At 43.9% G+C, this 23,473-nt stretch overlaps 1 protein-coding gene across 3 annotated transcripts in view; it reads right to left on the bottom strand.

Annotated features, from left to right (window-relative positions):
* Positions 1 to 23,473, bottom strand: part of adck1 (aarF domain containing kinase 1) — a 95,792-nt gene that overhangs the window by 30,719 nt on the left and 41,600 nt on the right. For all 3 annotated transcript variants that reach the window (XR_008386794.1, XM_053633155.1, XM_053633156.1), the window contains exons 5-7: positions 14,539 to 14,697; positions 13,248 to 13,406; positions 9,758 to 9,874 (exon numbers count right to left, since the gene is read on the bottom strand). Coding sequence is in view for 2 of the 3 variants with exons in the window: in XM_053633155.1 (XP_053489130.1) it covers positions 9,758 to 9,874; positions 13,248 to 13,406; positions 14,539 to 14,697 (435 nt within the window). In the remaining variant the exon portion in view is untranslated. The remainder of the gene's footprint in view (positions 1 to 9,757; positions 9,875 to 13,247; positions 13,407 to 14,538; positions 14,698 to 23,473) is intronic.

The raw sequence follows: 23,473 nt of genomic DNA, 5'->3' as shown, positions 1-23,473 counted from the left end.
GCACAGAGAGGGGAGAGAGAGAGAGAGAGAGAGAGCGACGGGAACAGGCACAGGACACTTCCTTTCAGCGGCGAGCTAAAAATAGCCAGCGCAGAAAAGTGAAGGAGGAGAAGAAGAAGAAGAAGAAGAAGAAGAAGAGCACAGCTTCGTCTGTCGCTCCGTTATGACCCGACGTTACTGTGGAGGAGAGGAGAAGATAAAGGAGACCAAAAAATAATGAAGAAAGACGACAAGAAGAGAATAAAGGGAGAAGAGAAAAAGAATAAAGGAGACAAAAAGAAGAAGATAAAAGGAGAGGAGAAGAAAAGAGAGTAAAGGAGACAAAAAAGAGAAGAGAGGAGAAGAGAAAGGAAGGGAAGAGAACAAAGAAGAGAAGAGAAGAAAGGAGAAGAGAAGAGAAGAAAGTAAAGAAGAAGAGAGAATAAAGAAGAATAGAAGAGAATAAAGGAGAAGAGAAGAAAATAAAGAAGAGAAGAGAATAAAGGAGAAGAGAAGAAGCAAAGAGAATAAAGGAGAAGAGAAGAAGCAAAGAGAATAAAGAAGAAGAGACGCGAAGAGAATAAAGAAGAAGAGAAGAGAATAAAGAAGAAAAGAAAATATAGAAGAAGAGAAGAGAATAAAGAAGAAGAGAAGAAAATATGGAAGAAGAGAAGAGAATAAAGAAGAGAAGAAAATAAAGAAGAAGAGAAGAGAATAAAGAAGAAGAGAAGCGAAGAGAATAAAGAAGAAGAGAAGAGAAGAAAATAAAGAAGAAGAGAAGAGAATAAAGAAGAAGAGAAGAAAATATAGAAGAAGAGAACCAGAGCAACAGTCTGACACCCCATTAGTGCAGAAAGTGTGTCACAAAGAGAGAGACAGAAAGAGAGAGCGTGTGAGTGAGTGTGTGTGAGTGTGTGTGAGTGTGTGTGAGAGTGTGTGAGTGTGAGACTCTGTTGGAAACAGCCACCTGGTGCTACAGCACATCATTTCTCGGCGCTCTACCTGAACACAGCTGGCCACGCTCCATCGCGGCAGATTGAATTTTTTGCGAAGAGGACGATGCAATTACACCCGCTGCGGCCTGCTACACGGGATAAAAGCGCTCTCTCGCCATCCGCCTCTCCTCCGTCACCCGAGCTCAGATCGGGGCTGTTGTGTCGAGGACGACGTTCAGTCCACAAAAGCGGATTATAACAAAGTTGCTCTCTCGCTTTCGCTCGGCCGGCTGGACTCGGCAGAACGCCGCGATCTCTGCGAATAGCGGCGCGGGAAAAGCAGGAAGTGCAGGTCACGCGTGAAGGTGTGCACCTGCGCTCCCCTTCAGTCTCGCAGCAGGGTATAAAACGGCAAAATCAGACCTTTACTTACAAACACTGGGGGGAAATCTTAAAAAAAAAAAACACCACCACCACATGATTCCAACGGAAATCGCAAAAGCCAAAAAAATGATAAACCTCAGCGATACGCTTTAGCGATACTCGGCTTCACGCGCCCCTCGGTGTCACGCTGTCAGAGGAAAATAATCAACGATGGCGTGGCGTGATGATGCGGCGTCACGGTTACCACCCCGAGCGCTCTCAAAGTGCTTTATTCCTCTCCTGGAAAAACGATACTTTTTATCCGTTTATAGTTACGTGCAACATCGTGGGACGAAGTGAAAATTCCTGTAACTATTTTATTAAAATCTAAAACAATACCCATAAAGATAACTAGGATATTAATAATAATAACAGGTTAATGTTTAATTGGATAGGCTTCCATCTAAAAACTGTGATTACGTATCTTTATGAAGATTATGAAATGTTTTTGTTTTGTTTTTTTCTCTCTATGAAAGCCACAAACATTTCTTCCCGTTAAACGTCCCCATTCTTTCTCCATTTCTTCCTCGTTCGCTCAGACTCCTGTCAATTCTCAGCTTCTTAACCAAACTGGAGCTTCACCCAGCGTGAGGTTTGGTCTGAAGCGGTGGTTAGATGTCACTCGGAGGATTTATTTATTTGTTTGTTTATTTATTTATTTTTTTAACTAGGCTGTAATCAGGAAGCACCTGTTTCTTCGGGGGGGGGGGGGGGGAAAACATTTATTTTCCCCAAATTCCCCACACGGAAAGCTGTCAGGCCTTCTCTCCGTTTCTGTGGGATTATTTACACGCAGTATAAAGTCACTGTCATGGGTTTTAACTGCCTCCCCCCCAAAAAAAGTCGATTTATTCGAGCCTTCCTGTCGTAATCTGGCCAGTTTGCGGGCTGATCGATACCGGGCACGACCGAGAGAAAGGCTTTTACCGGAGCGCGACACTAAATCTAATCAGACGCGCTCCAAGGTTGGCACGTGAGCGGCTGAACTGGCAGATCTGAGCGGGAGATACGGGCGCGTGGGTCGTGAGGATACTCCATCTCGTCCAGACACACCCAAACAATGCCTTTTCGTCGGCTTTCTACCCCGTCTGAGACGAGCCACTCTTTCTGTTTCGCATACGGACCGTGGCGTTTAGTGGTCAGGAGTAGAAGTGATAGGAGCAGGGCTGATATTTCCATCAAAACCCAACCATTCGATATACGTTCCCTCGTGTGACGAGCCTTCCTGATCTCTGTCAAGCGCAATATAGTGGTTCTCTACTCTGAGGGACATCTGGCTAGAGGGTAAACATAGCTAGTACGTAAAAAACACATCGAACACACTGTAACGCTCTGTCGAAACTCGCCGGGAAGACCGACTGCTTACGTACGACGGATCTTAAAGATCTGGAGGGATCTTCCAGCTGATTGCTGTGGGCTGATCTGATACGCTAGTACACCAGCAGAAGCGTGCTTATTCTAAATCTCCAAAGCCTCACGAGATTCCAGATAAAGCGCGAGCTACTTTATCAGAGGACGGCGCGTGGGCTTGATTAGGTCCCGATGTTTATTACGCGTCTTGTATACTTCATGCGTCTTGACTACTTGATTATGCGGTCTGCTGACGGATCGAACCGAGAGAACGGACGAGTCAATACAGTACGATACGCCGTACTGTTACGCCCTGATATACTACATACTGTCGTGTCTGTCATATCCTTACATCCCTCAAACATGTGCATCGAGACACATATCGTATCGTTAAACCGCAACGTACTCCAGTACGTATCGGAAATGCGTATCGTATCGTCACGCCTCAATAGGCCGCGTATCCAAATGCGTATCGCATGGTTACGTCTCGATACGCTACGTATTATCACATCGTTACGCCTCAATAGCCTACGTATTATCGTATCGTTACACCTCAGTACGCTACGTCTCGGAACGTGTATCGTACCGTCTGAAAGACGGAGCTGTGTTAATAGCCCGCGCTGAGTTTCAGGCACTCGGAAGAGTGTTTGTTTCAATCTGTCCGCATGTCATCTCGTCTCAGGCAAGCTGTCTCCTCTAATATCTCACCTCGGCTGCGCTTGTCAGCTGGGATTTCCTGTTAGGACGGCTCTGTTTGACCTAAATACTGACAACTGCGAGCCTTTCTGACAAGTGTTTGGCACGAGGCGTGGCCCATCCTAACACCTTAACGCTGGAGGGGGGGGGGGGGGGGTAATAATCAGAATTACACACTGTATTATTGACCAGCTGGGGAAAAGCAGCACAGAGGAAAAGAAACAAGACTGAATACCTGCAGCACTGAATATCTTACAAAACCCCTCCATTACACACCGCTAATGTAAAACAACAAGCGGGCGCGTCGTCGAGGCCAGCTGCAGCCACGCTTCCCATTAATCAGCGCGCGGCACCGCGAGCCGCCAACACGCACGGCAAACAAATTATCTCAAAGAGACGCCTGCCTTTCCTAATGGCTATTAATTACATCTATTCCATTTGTCATTCAGCGCGGCCAAAACACTCATCTGGGTGGTGCTGTGTACGCGAAAGGAGCGAGAGCGTTCCCTAACTGCCCATCTATTCCTCGCTGTCAGACGCATCCGCGTCTCCGTCATCACGCTCGACAGTGACGCGCGAGGACGTGTCGTACAGGAGCACCGATCCTCACAGGCTCACGCTATAAAGACTCTGATGTGATCGATTGCGCACGCGGTTACCCATGTTGAAAAAAAAACGTACATCGTGCAAATTAGGTTCCGCGTGTGCTTTGAGTAAGAGCTGCAGGGAGGGGAAACGCCGAGGGTCGGTGTCGCGTAGCGTAAGTGATGTCGAGTCCGGTTTAGAAAAAGCAGTTCTCTTTGGAAGTCTGCTACTTGGGGGTGAAATAAATGAACAAACACCGGCTCCGTGCTCCCTGCGCTCGGGGTTTTGTGATTTCTACGCACGCCAGATTTCGTCCGTTTAACGTTTCCCATCGCCGTATCCGTACGAAAAAGCCTTACGAGGACGTTCTCGTCCCTACACGCTAATATTCTGTGTGGGGGGGTTTTTTTTCTTTCTTTCTTTCTTTCCTTTTACACCAGGCGATCAGGAACGAGCGTGTTAATAAGGACCGCCCCTTTCCCATTTGGAGTTAATGTCGAAAGATGGAAACGACAAAACGTACTCGTTTTTCATGACACGCTTCGAAAGGAAGCAAAAAAGATTTCCCTCGAAAGTCTTTCTAAATCTGCGGGGTCCGTGGTGTGTTTGCACTTCCAGGTCAATGGGTGGAACGGTCCTACGATAGAGAGAGAGAGAGAGAGAGAGGAGAGAGAGAAAGACGAGAGCAGTGAGGAAAGAGAGAAAGACTGGATAAAACGGCTCTGTGGGAGGTTAACATCATTCCCTCTCAGGTACATGAATCATCCTCCGAGTGTGTGTTTGTGACAGACACTGAACACACACCGTCCCGCATTTACACACCGACACTGCACACCTGTACACCAGACAGAGAGTCATTACTCCGTGTGTGTGTGTGTGTGTGTGTGTGTGTGTGTGGCTCGCCCTGCGTGACCTCCCAGCCAAGGCTATTACTGCAGATTAATTTTCTCGGTCACAACAAAGCAAGGAAACTTTACAAGCAGAACGTAGCCTGCTTAAGTTTAGTGTCTCGGAGTCGGTCAGAGCCAAGGACAGCTGTAAAATCTCGCGTTTTAAGGACGGCTTCATTGGAAATTTAGAGCTAGAAAAGATTTAGCGCAGATCTATTTTAAGCTGTGAGGACTCTCCTTATCTAACGCCTGTTATTCGTATCGTTACGAGACGAATAACTCTTAGCGATCGTTTTACAAGACGAGGCAAGTCCCCGAGTCAATCAGGGGTTTTGCGTGCGTGAAAAGACGCAGAACACCGGGATACAAATGTACAGATTTACGGTCAAGTGTGAAGATGCCGAAAAGCAGAACGTTACAGCGTTACCTGTGACCGTTACAAATGACTCACACCGGAGACTCCTTCCATAAACGTGAAATAAACGTCTGCTTACAGAAAACGTCGCCGTGTCACCGATCGCGTCGTGTTAGTCCTGGCGTCGGATCACACGGCGCGATACTACGAAGCCGTGCCTCTTCGCAACTTCTCGGCACGCCGGTTTCGCGGAGGTACTCTTCGAAACGATCTCCCGGGTCGGGCTCCCGAAAGAGACCCTGACTGATCGAGGCAGCACGGTTTATCTTCCTGCTATAAATCGACATTCTGCCCGGAGGGTGTGCAAACTTTTGCGCTCATCAGTCACCACTGGAGAGGAAGCACCTCGCTGAGAGGAAGATAAGTGTGCTAGAGTGAAAGTAGGGTTACGAGGCATCAGTGGTTCAAAGCTCAACCTGATCGGTGAAGAAGAAAAAGAAGAGGAACAACAACAATAGCAACAAAAAAACAGCAGCAGCAACAATAACAACAGCAGCAACAACAACGGCAATAACAACAATAACAGCAGCATTTACAACAGTGAACAACAGCAACAACAACAGTGACAACAAGAACAACAACAAGAACAGCAGCAACAACAACAACAACGGAGGTAGCAGCAACATTTACAACAGTAAACAATAGCAACAACAACAATGACAACAAGAACAACAACAAGAACAGCAGCAACAACAATAACAACAAAAGTAGCAGCAACATTTACAACAGTAACAACAACAACAGTGACAACAACAACAGTGACAACAAGAACAGCAGCAGCAACATTTACAACAGTAAACAACAACAGTAACAACAACAGCAGCAACAACAATAACAGCAGCAACAACAACAGCAATAACAACAAGAACAGCAGCAGCAACATTTACAACAGTAAACAACAACAGTAACAACAACAGCAGCAACAACAACAATAACAGCAGCAGCAATAACAACAATAACAGCAGCAGCAACAACATTTACAACAGTAAACAACAGCAACAACAACAACAGTGACAAGAAGAACAACAAGAACAGCAGCAGCAACATTTACAACAGTAAACAACAACAGCAACAACAAGAACAGCAGCAGCAACATTTACAACAGTAAACAACAACAACAGTAATAGCAAGAACAACAATAACAGAAGCAGCAACAACAGCATTAACAACAGTAAACAACAACAGTAAACAAGAACAGCAACAACAACAAAAACAACAACAATAATAACAGTAACACAACAGCAACATTAATAACAACAGTGACAACAGCAACACTAAAAACAGCAAAAACAATGGCAGCAGCAACAACAACAACAACAATATCAGCAGCAGTAGCAACAACAACAACAAGAACTGGAACAACAACAGCAGCAGCAACAAAACGTGTCTACTTTATGTCACTGTACACAAAAAATAAGAATGAAAAAGAATTATAACTAATAAATGATTCATTAATAAACAATAAGAAATAAAAAAGTGTTATTATTTTATTTTCATGATCTGTTCAAAACCCCACAACAGTTCACAACTCTGTGGTGATGTGGACACTGATAAACACCTGCTTTTGCAAATTTTATTTGAAACACACGAAAACCTTTTTAAAGGTTTTTTTTTTTTTTTCTTTTCTAGATGAGATGGAAAAAAAAAACAAAAAAAAAAAAAACCACCCACTCACACATTCCGAGCACGGCGGCGAAGCGAAAAGAGAAAAGTCTATTTCGACCATCATCAATCTTTTGATTACTTACACGCCAGCTCCCACGCGGCGGCTCCGAGATGCCACAGCCGGTTAATAATTCTATCCATTTTCAAAGGAGGACTCTGTCATTTATTAGGTTCCATATCTATCTCATCAGCTGTCTAATAACTCTGCTGATCATTGGCTAATGCCCGGGCCGCTCTCCAGGCCTGATAACGCGCGTGGCTACAGTGTTCGCTTTATGTACTGCGCTGAATAAGCTGGACATTACTAATGAGAACTGCACCGAGTGTGGTAAAGGGCACACAGGACACGGTGGACACTGATGATGACCAACGCGCCTTCATCTTTATTATTCCAGTCGCATCCGAGGTGAACGTAATACATGCTTTTCATGCACTTTCCCGCCGTAAGAGTAAGACAGACGGGGCGGAGTCATAACCGTCATGTCCTCACGAGGCGTCGATTCGTTTCCTACAACGGTAGCTTTGGCGGTCGCTCCGGAACCGTAACCTTTAACCTTGCGTCGTCACGCCGCTCCGCTGTTGATTACTTTCCTGTAACGGAACACCACGTAGTGTTTTCATCCTCACAGGATGTCTGAGGAACTTATGAGACGTGTCTGCCGTCCCCGTGTACTCTCTCTCTCTCTCTCGTTCTCACTCTCTCCGACGGATCGACTCACGTGGCCGAGCCAGGTCCGTATTTACCCGCCCGCTGATGCCTGCGCGCACGGCGATAAGGGACGGTTGCTGTTTAAACAAACCCATACGCAGCATGTGCTTTTTTTTTTCCCCCTTTTTTTTTTTTTAATGAATTTCCGACAGACAAATCGAGCCCGATTAAACAGAACAGCGGGGAGAGTCACACAAAAGCGGGAGATTCCATTTACCGACCCTGCGGCTTTCGGAGGACGTCCGGGCGTCTGCGCGCCTCTCCTCCGAATCTGTTTCACCGTCTCGACGGTTTTCTCCGGGTGGAGCAGCGAAATGAGCTGAACGGAGCGAGAGGAAAACGCGTTCCCAGTGCTTTTGTTTTATTAAGTGATAATACTTCCTGTCCATATACAGTATCCACTTTAATTTAAAAGCATGTATTCATAAGCATAATGATATAAGGATATGTTTTTTTTTGTTTGTTTTGTTTTTTAGATATTTAGATGCCACAAATGAACAGCGCCCGTAACATTAGCATACATTAGCATAGGGATCCTGGCTGCATGTTTAGATTTGTTATCTTGTTGAAACGTCGGCTAGCGAGATTAAATGCTGCTATAACCCGTCTAATCTAATACACTTCGTTCACGTTTCCTTCGATGACGTGTGACGCCTGTAGAGAATCACCCCCATATCACGGTGCTCCCACCTCCGTACTCGACTCTGGGAACGACGGTGTCCTCGGGATCGTTCCCGTAACCGTCCTTTCTCCAAACAGGACACTTTTGTGCATTGATGAAGATGGGAAAGGTTTGAAAACTTATCCACAACGCACGAACGCAGGGGGATTTCATCGCACGTGCGACGTGAGGATTAAACGAGCGTATTATCATACAGACGTTGTGTTTACGCCGCTTTTTCTCCACAGAGTCCCTGTAAGCCAGTAAATTCTCAGGCTGTGGTTTGCAGCCCTTTTGTCCATTCACACAAAGCGTACTGGTTTCCTACGTGAAACAAAAAACACAACCCGTAGTGCGCATTCACGAAGAACACGAGACTCATTATTCATTCTGTTTCGGTGATTAATGCTGCGTCCCGGGACGATTTGTTAAATAAGCACGGCGTCCTGGCGAGGAAGCGTTCCCGGTCGTAATTTTCCGAGCTTCAACACGCAGCGTAATGTAGTTATGCTTCGCGCCATACGTCACTGTGTAACGCAGAGGACGTGGGACACGTGTTCTGGGTTCGACGCGAGTAATATTCGCTGGCTTCTGCACATTTGCATCGTGTTATTTGTGTTATATCTTCTCGTGCCATCAGCTCGGTCGGAGATATTAAACTTCGTCTGTTATCGCGTTATTAAACATTTCTCTGTGATTCTCGATACCATTTCCTGTCAGGTCAGGCTGCACGTCCACTTCCCCTTCTGTGCACGCAGATATAAAAAAAAAAAAAAAAAGGCTTCGGGATCTTCAAGAAAAAAACAAAACAAAAAACAAACAAGAAAACAAAATCTAATACACAGCGCAGGATGTGCTGGATCATGTGCTATTCTATGGGTTGCTGAATAGTCTGGAGCCTGGAAGCCATTTGGTTCAATAGGACTTTTTTCTTTACATTTTTTATTCGCCTTGATGTTGCATCGTATTACGTTTGATAGCAGAAAAAAAAAAAACAAACAAATATTTCGATCTTCAGTCTGCATTTTCTATTTTTTTTTTTTTTCAAGCTTAAAGGCTTAAAGGTTCCACTGAAGAAAAATCTGGCAACCTCGAAGGCGTGACCTACACGCAGGTGATGTTTATCGTTTGAAAGGAGCGGCTTAACGTAAGCGGCCGCGTAACCCGGCTCTGAATACGAGGAACGTCCCCAACTTTTTTGAAACTTAAGTAGACGACTCCGATAGAGAGAGAGAGAGAAGATAAAACCGAGCGGGCGACACGAAGAGAAAAATCCCTCGGCACGTCGCGCTGTTTTACAAACGTGACTCGTTAATGATTCGTTGATACTCACGAGCACTTCTTATTCTCGAAATCGAACGCTGACGCCGACACAGTGGGACACGAGGCAGTTAGAAACGTACGCGCAGAAGCCCGAGGGTTCGTTCGTGATGCGTAGGGTTCCCTCACCTCGTTCACGTTTATTCCGTGCGCCACCATGTACTCGCGGTCGTTCACCTGCCCCCCGTCTACAAATTCCATGGTCAGGACGCGCTTGGTCGAAAGGTCCCAGTGGATCTTCGGTACCTGAAACAAACAAAAAAAAAAAAAGACGACAGTGACGTTTCAGGACCTGAAGGAAACGTAACCGATTCACGGAAGCGGCAGGACTCGAACATACACTGCTGATCTCTGCCATAATTCCTGCTTCTCATCCTGCTGATCTGACTGGCAGATTAATTAACGGATTGTATTGGGGGGTTTACTTGTTGGTGTTTTTGTTTTATTTCGACTGCTTTAATACCCCAGCTTCTATCGTGATTTTGAATGCGGAAAATCTGCGAGACAAAAACGAGAGCATGAGGCCAACAGGGATGCATGAATTAAAGTAGAGGTGATCCTGAGGGTTTCTCTACATCAGAGTCAGAAATTCAGTCCTGCTGAGAGTCATTTCCCTTCCTGTGCATGCAAAATGGACAACTGAAACACCGCAGGGCAAAAAAGATGATGTTCTTTAATCAAATAGCAAAAAAAAAATCAACCAAAAAACCTGTACATTTAGACCAGTTAACCCTGTACGGTCTATATACGCACCAAGTTGCCAAACGCTCGTTAAAAATCCCCCCATTTAGATAATAGATACTCGGTGTGTTATATTATTTTTTATAAGATCATACGTGTTTCTATATTACTTTAAATGTTATTAATTATCTCAATGAAACAGTATTATATTAAATACAGGAATTTAAACTACTACTATTACTACTACTACTACTACTAATAACATTTGCAAAAACGTTAACTCGATTGCATCACCCAGCCCCGCCCACTTCACGCCGCCCCATTGCTCTGCTTCCTGTCGCTGTAATTTACTACATTTTAGTGAAATAAATAACTGACAGTCTGAACGCCGGGTAAAAAAAATATCACCTGTCACTTGGGTGTTTCTTCCTGGCTCCATTTTACAAAAATAACAGCTGCACTCTTGTTTTTTTTTTTTTTTGCACTTCTTTCTTTAGCGCCTCGCTGAATTTAAATATAATGGACCGAGAGAGACGAAAACAAGTACGAGAGAAACAAGACAGGAACGGATAAGAGAAGAGAGGGAGCAGAGGAAAACAAGAAGGCGAGAGAGAAATAAGAAAGAGAGAGAGCGAGAGAGAGAGAGAGAGAGAGAGAGAGAGAGAGAGAGAGGAAAGGATTTATTCACTGAGACAGTGTGCGCGTTGGGGTTTCCGTGTGGAGCAGGCCGGCGGTGTGATGAGGTGTGATCAGCAGCCTGTGAAGTTCTCATCCACCACTAACACCACTGATCTGCTCTTACATCACTCCAGCTGACACCAGGCTGACCTTCATCTGACCTTCACCTCCTTTCACACACACCTCACGGTGACCCGGCGTTTTTCTTTACCGCCTCCATTTCTGGGAACTTCCCGTCAAAAAGGTTTCACCTGATACGCGAAGGAGGCTTTATCAAGCTTGTCCTGGTTGGGGAACTCTCTACAGAACCATGCGCAGATGATTTATTAAAGACTTATTAAACTTATTAAAGAACGAGTTGGTCGACGGTCACGTCGAACGCTGCGGGACGTCCGCAAAACAAGTTCCCGTCCTCACGCCATGTGCGCTGGCACTGGAGACTCCTTACCTACATGTTGTCACAGAAAACCTGCGTTAATGACAACACGTTAATACGAGCGCGTTAATACAAACCTGTGGTTTGTAGCTGCTTACAGCAAACGGTAGGTGTTTTAATCAACCGATCAGAATCCAGGATTCTAGAGCGCTGTAGTATAAACGTGCGTATTAAAGCAGAAAAGAACGAGGTCCACGTTCTGATGTCAGGAGTAAAATCTGATGAGACAATAATGTACCTCTGTTAGTTTATTAGGAATAAACCAGGCCTCTGGGAGAGCACTTGGATGTTATTATGATGAATTATTTACCTCATAAAGTGCTCTTGACAATAGGGGTTTACACAAATAACGGCTTACACTTACAATGAGAAATAACTCAAATACAGTGAGGTTTAATTCACTCCAGACGGAACGTAAAACCATCGGCCAAATACAAATTTACTGCGGAGAAAATATTTACCATCGACCCGATAAAACTCACGCAGCGCTGCCTGAAGTAAGAGATCAGTTTATAGTGACATAGTCATACATCAGAAAAACAGAAATAAAAGATGCTAGAGTTCAGAGAAAGAAAACACACACACACACACACACACACACACACACACACACACACACACACACACACACACACACAGAATCTCCGCTTACAGCAACAGTAAGCGAAAGCAATGAGTCAGGAAGAGGACACGTCCACGGGGGTGGATTAAACAAAACACTATTGATTTTTTGATTCAGTTGTACTGGAACTATAAATGAATAATGAGACTGTTGGACAGGACCTTCGAAGAACCGTCTTGGAAAGTCAGAGCTCCGTCTTTCCACAATCCAATCGACGGAGGCTGTAGTTTAGACCGCGTGTATCGAGCTGCTTTAAAGGAAAAACCACGGCACTCCTCCAACATCTCTGACTCGACTCGCGAGGAGACGGGACCGGAGCTGGCGAGTCGAATTAGATGTTAACGACAAGAAAAACCCGTCACGCTTTTCGATGTTTAACGGTCGATTTTGGACGAGTCGCTCACACAAATGAATTAGGACAGGCGGTAGAAACGGCGGCGGGACGGGGGGGGAGGGGGGGGTTTGCTCGGGGTGAGGCGTTCCCTTGGATCGTCTTGATGAAATTATCATTCGAATTGTAAATGCAAATTAGAACTTCAACTAAGCCTATTAAATGCAGTGAGGCATGGAACGTATTTGCATACTGGAACCGGATTGGCTCTTATATTTTATGATGTAATAACACGTGTTTGGAAGCAAAATTTTTTTCCATTGAGATATTATAGTAAGCTTAAATGTGTTCTTTAAAAAAAAAAAAAGTAAACAGCAATTCAGATTATTATTTTTTCCCATGAATAGCGTAGTTATAAACAGTGTTATATGGATTGTAATTTGCATATTGGAACCTGATTGGCTGTTATATTTTATGATGCAATAACAGATATTATTGCATCATAAAATATAAGCAATGAGATCTTCAGCTACAATTTCTTAAATAAATAAATAAGTGTGTAAGTGTGTGTGTGTGTGTGTGTAAAAAGCTCATTTTTAAAAAACTTTTTTGGCACTTTTTTTTTTTTTTTTTTTTAAACTTTCCCAACAAATGGAAAAGTGACACAGAGTGACATCAAAAAAAAATTTTTTTAACCTCCCAACCAATCAGGTCGCAAGATAGAGGTGAATTTTTATTTTATTTTATTTTTTCTTTGTTTAAAGCAGACAATTGTAGTTTTCAGGTATCGCCGTAGCAACAAGTCAAAAATCCTAAATGCTACAGTTAAACTGTAGATATTTAGTCACTGGTGCGTATGTGTTGTCCAAACCTTGAGGAAGTCGAAGTGTTTGAGCATGTGGGACACTTTCTCAGCGTTTCGTCCCTCGTTCAGGAAGTCGAGCTCGAGAGGCATGTTTCGTTTAGCCTCTTCGACCAGCCACATGAACTCAAAGTCTGGAAAGATCCAATGAACCACCTGCAGGAGGAACTACACACACACACACACACACACACACACACACACACACACACACACACACACACAACGTGAGAATAAAAAATGACTCAGCAGATTCTGTAGATTTGAACTTCATTTAGTAATTATATTTTAAAAATATCTGATTAAATCAATTTATAGAGATACTCTTACACATAATTCTTTAAAATTAATTTAATTTAAAAAAAATTGCTTTTTTAAAAAAAAATTCATTTAAATATTGCATGAAAGTATGCAAGTTATTGATTAAAAAAATATATAGCAATTAAAAGCAGTACAAGTCTGAAAGATCCTAATCCCCCCCCCCCTCCACCCCATTGGTTTCTGTAGATTTTACTTTCATTTATAAACTATATAAAGTATACTGTAGTTTTATTCAAATGAAAAAAAAAAAAAACAACCCGAAAACAACTGAAAACATTTTTTTTTTTTAAAAATCTCAGAGATTCCCACGTATTTCTGCATGTTTTTACTTCTTTTATTATAATTATAGTTAAAATATCCAATTAAATCCATAGTAATTTATATGGATAGCACAACTAATCCTCTTTGAACAAGGACTGACTAGTACACTCTCGTTCTTTATACGTTAAAGTTACTTTTCATCTACGCTAGGTGTTCAGATAAAATTCCAAAAATTAAAGGGAAAGTATTCAAATGTTATTGATAAGAAATATATACAATGATGGGTTGGTTTTTTTTTAAAAAAAATTCAGGTATTTATATCAACAGTAAAACTATAGGAACGGAGAATTACTGATAGCTCCTGGAGGTTTTAGGGACCCTGGGCGGGGGCGGGGTTAATATATAGAAAGTAAAAAAAAAAAGAAAAAAAAGAAAAAACAACATATTGGTTACATTTCTAAACCAATTAATTACACGTAGATGGTCCTGAATCAAATGAAGTGATCAGGAGGTCAGTAAGACGGATGAAACTGTGTGGTCATGCTTGGACGGCCATTTTCAAGAACAACCCAAGAATAAAAGCAACCGGTGACTGATGGGGTCCATTACTTAAATACTAATGTGTGGTGAATAAGACCCGGCTTTCAGGAGGTGTGTATGTGAGCTTGTGACTGTGACAGAGAGGGTGAATTAGTCAGCGCTCTCGTTCTGCACTCACCTCCATCACCACGATGTCCTTGGAGCTCTGAGCCTTCACCTTCGGATGCTGCACTTTGACCGCCACCGTCGTGCCGTTAGCCAGGACGGCCCTGTGGACCTGAGCGAGAGACGCTGCCCCCTGTGGCTTCTCCTCAAAGCTCACGAACAACTCGTCCAGCTGTTCAGCGGGAAATAGGTAGAAAGATCTTTTAATAAGATATAACGTAGAAAACATACGAAGAAGTACAACCTGCAAGTCCTAGGTCTTGTTTAATGATGTATGGCTGCGGTCATGAGAGGAAAGTGCGTCATTGTGCATTTTATTGGTGTTCATGTGCTTCTTTTATTCCAATCGTGGTGTATAAACTAGTGAACGCCGGTTCTAGCGATGTATCTTAGACACAAAGGTGGAACGACCCTAATTTAGATACGTACCAACATGATCACATGACCACTGGCTGACCGGCTCAGGGTTAGCAGGTAGACGTAAAAAGAGGGAACGATTTCATCTTCTGTGCACGCACTTGTGAATGATACTAATAAAACACGGGAAGCATGATCATTACAAAGATATTAAGACGTCATAATTCACGACATCAGCTGCCGACGGTGAAAATATTTCCCCGAAGCACGACAGGTACTGGTAACGTAACCACCACACAGAAGTGACACCAGGTTCCCCTAATTTCTGGGAAATAATAAAGCATTAATAAATGCACTCCGGGCATCGGCAGGCTGCACCGTTTGCTAAGTATCAGCCGAGTCAATACAACGAGCGAGCAATTCTCTCTCCGCATGAAACATTGTGAAATCTTAGTTATTTACTAAATGAGTGAGGCACTTTGCCGGTCACCAAACACAACCCACCTTTGAATGCGTGTGAACAGCACTTAATGAAGGTTGAGTGACTCTATTTAGACCGTTTCTTTTTTCCCGACTGGGTAAACGCACCTCTGGGAAAAGTCAAATAAGTGTACAAAAAAAAAAAAAAAAGCAAGAATAATAAATGAAAGCACATTATGACCTGTACAAAGTCTGTACAGAACCAAACAACAATGTCTCACAGCCTCATTTAAGTTCAAACAGTGTCTACATAAGCTATAGCAATTAGCTAATAGATCAAGTACCAGAGAAAAGTAGCATATTAGCTTGCTAAAGTTCTAGTCGGATTAATTTATCAAAAACCACATCTCTCGATTTGCTTTCTAGTTATTGATGAAATCTAATATCATAATTATAGCAGTTACCAAGTTTAAAAAAGAAAAAAACAACTCATGCTAACAGAGTTTTAATCTTTGAATGTCTACGTGTTTACACCTTCTCTACTAAGTTACTCTGTCCCTTGTTCCAAGATGCAAAATGACCAAAGATGCCGTTTGATCATCTCTATCCAGGTCTCTGGTTAGCATGTTAGCTTGCTAAAAAAGTTCTATCCGAGCTATCTCACCACTTGGTGAGCGCTCACTGATTTCGCCCCTAAACTAATACCAATAAAGACAGCAATAGGCTTTGGAAAGTCACCTTCACACATTTAAATGTTAAAAGATTAACATCATGAACTGACTTCAGCATCACCCTTTTTTTTTTTTGCTCCATCCACTGCATTTCTCCAAAAGACTGAGCATCTTAAAAAGCCATGGCCTACCACCACTCTTATGTCCGTGAAGGAAAGAGGACAAACTTATCAATCATAAAGCTTGGCTTCACCGCTTCTCTGGGCATTTCGAACACAGCCCATGTGACTGTAGGCCATCCATCTGAACAGACAGCGTGGCCCAGCGGGAACAGCAGGAACTCAGCCATCCAGCACTCCAACATCCAACCAGGCAAGAAAACACAGCCCACGGCACTGTCAGGGGACAATTCAGTCAAACATTGCGGAATGAGATGTTTCATGAACAAGTCAGAAATCTCAATTGGAACGTTCTCGGGGGGGGGGGGGGGGGGAGATAATGACTTTAGTACCGAAAATGTCCACGTTGGGAACAAATGATACATCTGCAATACTACTAACACATTCACACACGTGAACACAACAATTACAAGGGCTTCTTCTGACAAGGAATGACAAAAGTTGACAAAGCCTGTATCACGGGAATACTGGGCGTGATGCGAGAATAGGACCTCACTGGGACACCGGTCCATCGAAAGGTAGCACACATACACTAATTCACGTTTAGAGTAAGCCAATCCACCTACTGGCATGTTGTTGGGTGGTGAGAGGAAACTAGAAGACAAGGAGGAATCTGGAGCACCAGGGGGAGAACCTGCAAAACTCCACAAACATCGTAACCTGGATTGACTATGTTCCTTTGGTTAACCTCCTCACATCGGCTGCAATGATCTTTATGACATAAAAGTCTCGATGGCCGTTTTTTCAATGATAATGACAAGCTGGAAGATTTAATAACGGGGCGGATCCGAGATTCGTAGTCCAAACCAATCCGTCCAAACCGGGGAAACACGGAATACTAGAAACGTGGAAAACGGCTTGAAAGCGGACGACACTAACGCACGGTAAGACTTTCGATTTTAAACAGACAAAGCTAATTAAGAGCAGAACACAATGAGTCAGAGACCAATCACAGGACAGGGGTGGAAACAGGCCCAAAGTGCTGCTTTTGATGAGACAAAGATCCCCAAGAAACAGAATATTTTTCCTCACAGTATATTGTCCAATCAGAAAACACTCCTGAATATCACTAGTTCCTGTCAGTGGCAATTTTATGCAGTTACCAAAAACCCTATAGTCGTAACCTTTGGCACTGGACTGGAGGCCAAATTCCACATATTTGTGCCAAATGTTTCAACGCCCTAGTCATTGTGCACCCTACAATCGACTTTAGGTTTGACGACCTTGAGAATCTGATCGGAGGACTATGTGAAACACGTTCACAAATTTGCACGTGGGATTTTATCAGCACCTGTGATTGATGTGGTGTTAGTCAGTCTGTGTTTTCACTTCACATCGCCAGGTGAGCAACACTGTTTGGCATTGAGACGTAGGACTTGCCTCGCCAAACTCACTGCAGATGGAGAAGCTGTCAAACAGACTATACTACGCTGGAATGCACTTGTGAAAACGCGCCTGTCAAAGCCTCACAAACTCAAGTGAGTGACGGAATGAAGCGTAGGCTTTTTCTGAGCACTTCACAAACCTCACCGTGCTCAAACTTTCCACAAAATATTTGCTATCCTATATTTGGTGATTATATTAAAAGAACCAGGGCAGGAATGCGGCCTTTTTTTTGTGGCCATCTGCCTTTTGATGGGCTGAAACTCGACTCTTCTAGGATGGAAAATTTTTTGGTGCAATCCTGGTGCAACCAGAAGATTCCAGGAACTATGCTGTAGTTCTGTCTCACTGAACCACTTAATTCCTCCTTAAAAATTCCTCCTTAATTCATCCTTAAACGTAAACAGCTCCTTAGCCTCAGTAGAAAAATGCCTTATGTAGCTGGATTCTGGACTACACGGTTCCTGTAGAGGTTCCTGGTTCCCATTACCACCGTACTGCAGATATAAGCTTTCTACAACAAATAAATCGTAAAAGTTCCCACCCATTCAGCAGGGGCAAATCTTCTTGCTGTCTCAACATTGGTCATATCCATCCATGACATCCAAAGCCTGAGGTGGAAGGATGGCATTTCTGTTTGTTGTGTATACAAAAGAGGACAGCTTTTCACTCTTCTCCAAGCAGAGTCACCTGTCCTGTGATGTTCGGCTGCTCACAAAGAAGACGCTGTGGCTGGATTCACGTGTCTCGCGCCAGGAACCTGTTATCCGTCGCCATTCTGGACTGGTAGCTATGCCAAATAAACAGTGTTCGGTATGGCAAGCTTCATCGCAGTACTGTAGTTCCTGGGGTGCAAAAAAGTATCTACCCTGGTGAAGGAACTAATACATTGCAGGAGCTAAATTCAGCCTGGTTCACCTGGTGGCATCTCACCAAAGTCGTGGGATACCTAGACGGTATCTGTCCAGTCTGCACAGGTACGAAAAAGTCCAGACATCTGGCTGGAGGACCACAATGTGTCGTTTTTCTGAGGTTGACTAACAGCTTAGAAATAGAAAAGGGACTAAACTGCACTACTGGTTCTCTCTTATGCGTGCGTGAAAGCTTATTTAAGGTACTCCTATTAAGTACTTAAATTTGTGTTAAATATTTTAACGCACTTTTTTTTTTTAATGTGAAAACGGCGAAAACAATACAAACCGTGCCCGCTTTTGACCACCAGGTTGACCGATCGGACACTTTTGTATCTTTTTTTCTCATGTTTTAGTACCTTTTAGACCACTCTAATTGTTGTTTTAATTAATCTAAATCATTCGATGAAAAAAATCGTTCTTGAACTACCGATGGTACTCCCAGGGGTATATTATCATACTGCCCACTCTTGCTGAACGCTGCAGCATAACACACACACACACACACCACGGACAGGTTGGGTGTACCCTGAAGTAGAATGGTGGATAATCAGGCAGATGGGCTCTGAATTTTAGTGGCTGGTTCCCACCTGCCTATGAAGGCCCTGCCCCGAAGAAACAGCCACACATTTTGACAGATGCTGTCTGATCCCAGTGGCTTCCAGCTGGGAGGTACCCCTAGAGCACACGTTTAGGCTCTCACCCCGTGCAGTTATGCAACTTCATGCGTAATGACCCAGAGTCTGAGCAGATTCACTCTCCTGCATCACTTACCTGTAGGATAAAATTAGCTCCTCTCTGCTCTGTGTTATTATTCATCGCAAGCTTTGAGCTTCTCGGCAAGCACGGAATACTAATCAATTTCAAACAAAGCTTAAATCAGACCATATGTTACTATAACAAATGAGTAACACGCAGCGTTGAAAGAGAGCTCCGGAGCAGCAATGCAGCCCCGCATGGAGTCTCTATGTTCTGAACATGCAGCCCCCTCCCCTCATGGGACTGGGGTAATGGAGGCAATTAGACAGTGGGGAGGTTAAGAAGGAATCCCTGGAGAGCTGTAGTCATTAGTGAAGCCCGGTTCTGTGTCATATGCAATATGTTCGTCCTACCGAGAGACACAGAGACCAAGGCAGCCGCTGTTACTTCGGCATGTTCGCAGAATAACCGACGCTGTTACTCCTCACAGGCCTTCAGGGAAGTACGCTAGGCAAGTCCAGGTCATGTCCCGCCCACACACAAGTATAATCTTCACGTCTTGCCCTCCTTTCTTGAGTCATTTTGTCCGTCTCAATAAAGCGGTCCATCTTCTCTATAAATGATCTGATGTTCTGAGCCGCCTGCTTTTTTTGCTTAGGCTTATCTAAAGCCACACTTGAAGGAGCAGCAATCTGTTGGTGTCTGTGATGACCTGATTACACAGTGTGACCTCTGAACCAACCGCTGGTGTACCAAGAGTAATTCCAGCTGGGATCGGGACTGCGGGAAGATTCGAACAGAGCTTGGCGCAAAATGACGATGTTATATAAGTATTCTTGCCACAAGGATAAAATTGTCCTGATCACGTGGGGGGGGAGTATTTAAATGTCTCCGGTCAGGTCAGGATATCACAGTAAATCTGAGTCTTCTGGCTCATAATCTGATTCAACTAAAAAGGCAGAAAGGTGTAGTTTTCAGGTTTCACTTGTATCATCATAGTCAGGGGTCAAAAATGTTAAAGCTCAGACGTTAGCACATCTGCATTATTCATGCCAGCGTCTCAGGATGTACGGCGGAGAGTAAAACGAGGCGTCGGCTTCTGTGTGACGATGCCATTCAAGAGACCATCGCAAGACTTTTTTGTTAAAGAACTTCAGACACCATGGAGAAAACACCCATGGCCTTGACGAAGAGCCGAATCACCTGTCGTCTGTTGTGGAGACATTCCAGACACGGAGATGAGAATCCTGTGGGATCTAGGGATTTCAGAGTGAATAATACACCCTTCTGACCAGGGATCATAGTAGCAGGTAAAGCATCTTCAAGGCCACCTTAAACCATTTTAAGTGAGTCTGGTGCATGGGGAATTGATTTTTCCTTGTTTTCTTTTAAGTGTACAGTCCAGCTCACACTAATCCCATTCAGCTAATTGTGCAATAATTACCATCAATAAAAGGCCATCCTGTATCAAAGGTCCCGCAAGTGCTCCACAAACGGACTTCTCATAAAATCGGCTCTCTGCCAAGCTGTTCATTTCTACTTCGAGTGAAAATGTAACGCACTGCGCCTGATTACGATGCGCGAGAACGTTAATTTGCCCTCAGCCTCGCCAAAGAAAGCCATCCCGGGGAACGTGTCAGTCGTTTACGTTTTATCTTTGGCATTCTACAAGCGCGTGAAGTTCTGAGCCATGGAGCTGGAGCTCTGGTCATGGAGTTTGATAGGGCACGCAATAGAGATGACGCTAATGTGAAATGGGGAAGAATAACCGCGTGATAGACCGTCGGGAAAGAAATCGTCCGTGGTAGTCCGGGGATTACGTGACATCTAATGACACGATCGTGGAGCATCTTTGACGGTAGAGATTCCGAAGCGTACGAAATACGTATCAAGAATGTCAAAGGTGGAATATTTGAGTCATACGAGGTACTTCAGGGGTAAAAGATCACCTAGGGAGCCCAAAAAAACCCATTTTTGGTTTTCATTAGAAAACTCGTATCTTCATAATCTTCATCCAGATTTGTAGTATATTACACACGTCCTCCTTCACTGTTACAGTATTATTACCAACGTGCACTCTTAAAATCCCAACGCTTGTTAGAATTTTGAATCAAGCTGATCCGTGCCACCCTGACAAAACTGCGTGTAACTCTGTGAAGCTTAATGTCGTTTCTTTGTTAAGGAGAAACGTTAACTTTACCTTCCTGGTAACGTTTGAAAGAAAATACGCACCTTTTTAAAAAAATATTTGTATACTTATGCTCAGTAAAGGGCATAACTTTATAAGAAATACCGATTCCACCCAAAGGTGACACCACCCGCCTTTATCTCCATAAAATTAATTACTACGTCCGATGTTTATCATTTTCAGAAGAAAAGAACGGTCCAAACTGGCTTGAAGCCCCAAAGGCTTTTTATTAAAGTTCTCTTTTTTAGCTTTATGTCATGCAAAAAAACAAAAATAAAAATAAACTGTACAGCTCAAGGGGGGCGCACGGTGGCTTAGTGGTCAGCACGTTCGCCTCACACCTCCAGGGGTGGGATTCGATTCCCACCGTGGCCCTGTGTGGGCGGAGTTTGCGTGTTCTCCCCGTGTTGCGGGGGTTTCTTCCGGGTACTCCGGTTTCCTCCCCCAGTCCAAAGACATGCACGGTAGGCTGATCGGCGTGTCCAAAGTGTCCGTAGTGTATGAATGGGTGTGTGAGTGTGTATGTGATTGTGCCCTGCGATGGATTGGCACCCTGTCCAGGGTGTACGCCGCCTTGTCCCCCATGCTCCCTGGGATAGGCTCCAGGTTTCCCTGTGACCCTGAAAAGGATAAGCGGTGTAGAAAATGGATGGATGGATGGATAGATGGATGGATGGATGGACGGTACGGCTCAAGACTGATACCTGATAACAATACCGTATCGGTGCGTCCCGACTTGGTACTCGGCAGTTATAAACAAACAGACTGTGCGTCGTGTTCTCGATGTATTTCAACGTTCCTTCATGAGATCTCGAGATCACCAGGAGAAAAAAAAACAAACAGAAGTATCACTGAAATCTTCCACCAGCAATCAAAAAGCCACGGCGAGTGTTATCGTACAAACCCACACGGGCAGCTTAACACAGATGGGTGCTTTAAAAAGCAATTTGTGCGTAGCTTAACCTTGCCCTGTTCTCCCTGCCTCCAGCAGGCCTGAATCTTTTCAGCCGATCCTCTTACGAATTGCACCGAGGATGACGTGTTAGCGGTTCCCGCAGCCATGACTCTGGACGACGAGGCAGACTGTCTCAAGGCGTTATCGATACTCTTCCAAACAACGTAAGAAATAAGCCGATATCTGATCTGCAACAACAACAAAAATCGGATTTGATCAGATTTGAATACGGACATTTACACGCACTTAAGTAATTTGATAAGCGGGTCTACGTGAGTCAGATGGTAATCAGATTTCTAATGAAACTGATGCGGGTAACAAAAGCTGCTTTTAAAGCACTCGGGTTGTAATGTCACTGTTTGTTTTTTTGAATGATAAATTCCACCAGTGTATTGTCTTTAAACACACGATACATACAGTGTAATCTGGCTTAGGTTATGTATTAACGCTAGGTTTCTTACACCACAGCGCTGCTGAATTCTCAGTTCTGATTGGTCAGAAGACGTTGATTCACTGTCAGTAGATCTGACAGTAGTACAGCTGCTAATCACAGGTAATATAGTATGCAATATATCGTACAGGTCCTGTCAAAGACGAGTAAAAGTATGTAAAAGAAACGTCTCTGATCCAGTTTTACGTTAGCGTCGCTTGTCGTGTTCCTCCTTTTTCCTCATCTGTATTTCAATCGTTCCCGGAGGACAGCGTCGGTACACAAACTCTTTTTAATGCTAATAATTTAGCAAAAGAGTGAAGAAGACAGTGAACGCCGAGATCTCGAAGGGAATCGTCTCTCTGGCGCACGAGACGTGGAAGCTCGGCTCCACGGCGGAAAAACGGCGAGGCTTTAATAGGAAGCTCTAAGTAGCTCTTAGACCCGGCGTTCGATAGCACATCCATCAGAGCGAGGGGTCTCACGGAAAGTCATTACAAAACGTGATAAAAATAAATGCCGAGGTGACAAAAGTAGCCAAATACCGATGTTTTCATTTGGAGCATTCGGGATTGAAAAAGGTTTGTTTGCTTTCGCATCCTCACACGTCAGGAAGTATAAACTGGAGACCACGTTTGGCAAGAATTTACTTCGATGAAGCGAACGGGGTCTGCTGAAAGCCAAGGTGGAAATGCTAATTCAACGAGAGCGTCCGTTCCAGCGCTCGACCTCGGAACATCGTCCTCGTTTACATT

Source organism: Ictalurus furcatus, chromosome 9, assembly GCF_023375685.1.
Source record: "Ictalurus furcatus strain D&B chromosome 9, Billie_1.0, whole genome shotgun sequence".
NCBI classification, from domain to species: Eukaryota; Metazoa; Chordata; class Actinopteri; order Siluriformes; family Ictaluridae; genus Ictalurus; species Ictalurus furcatus.
Note: the sequence above shows the minus strand (reverse complement) of the source record. Positions and strands in the feature narration are given on the sequence as shown.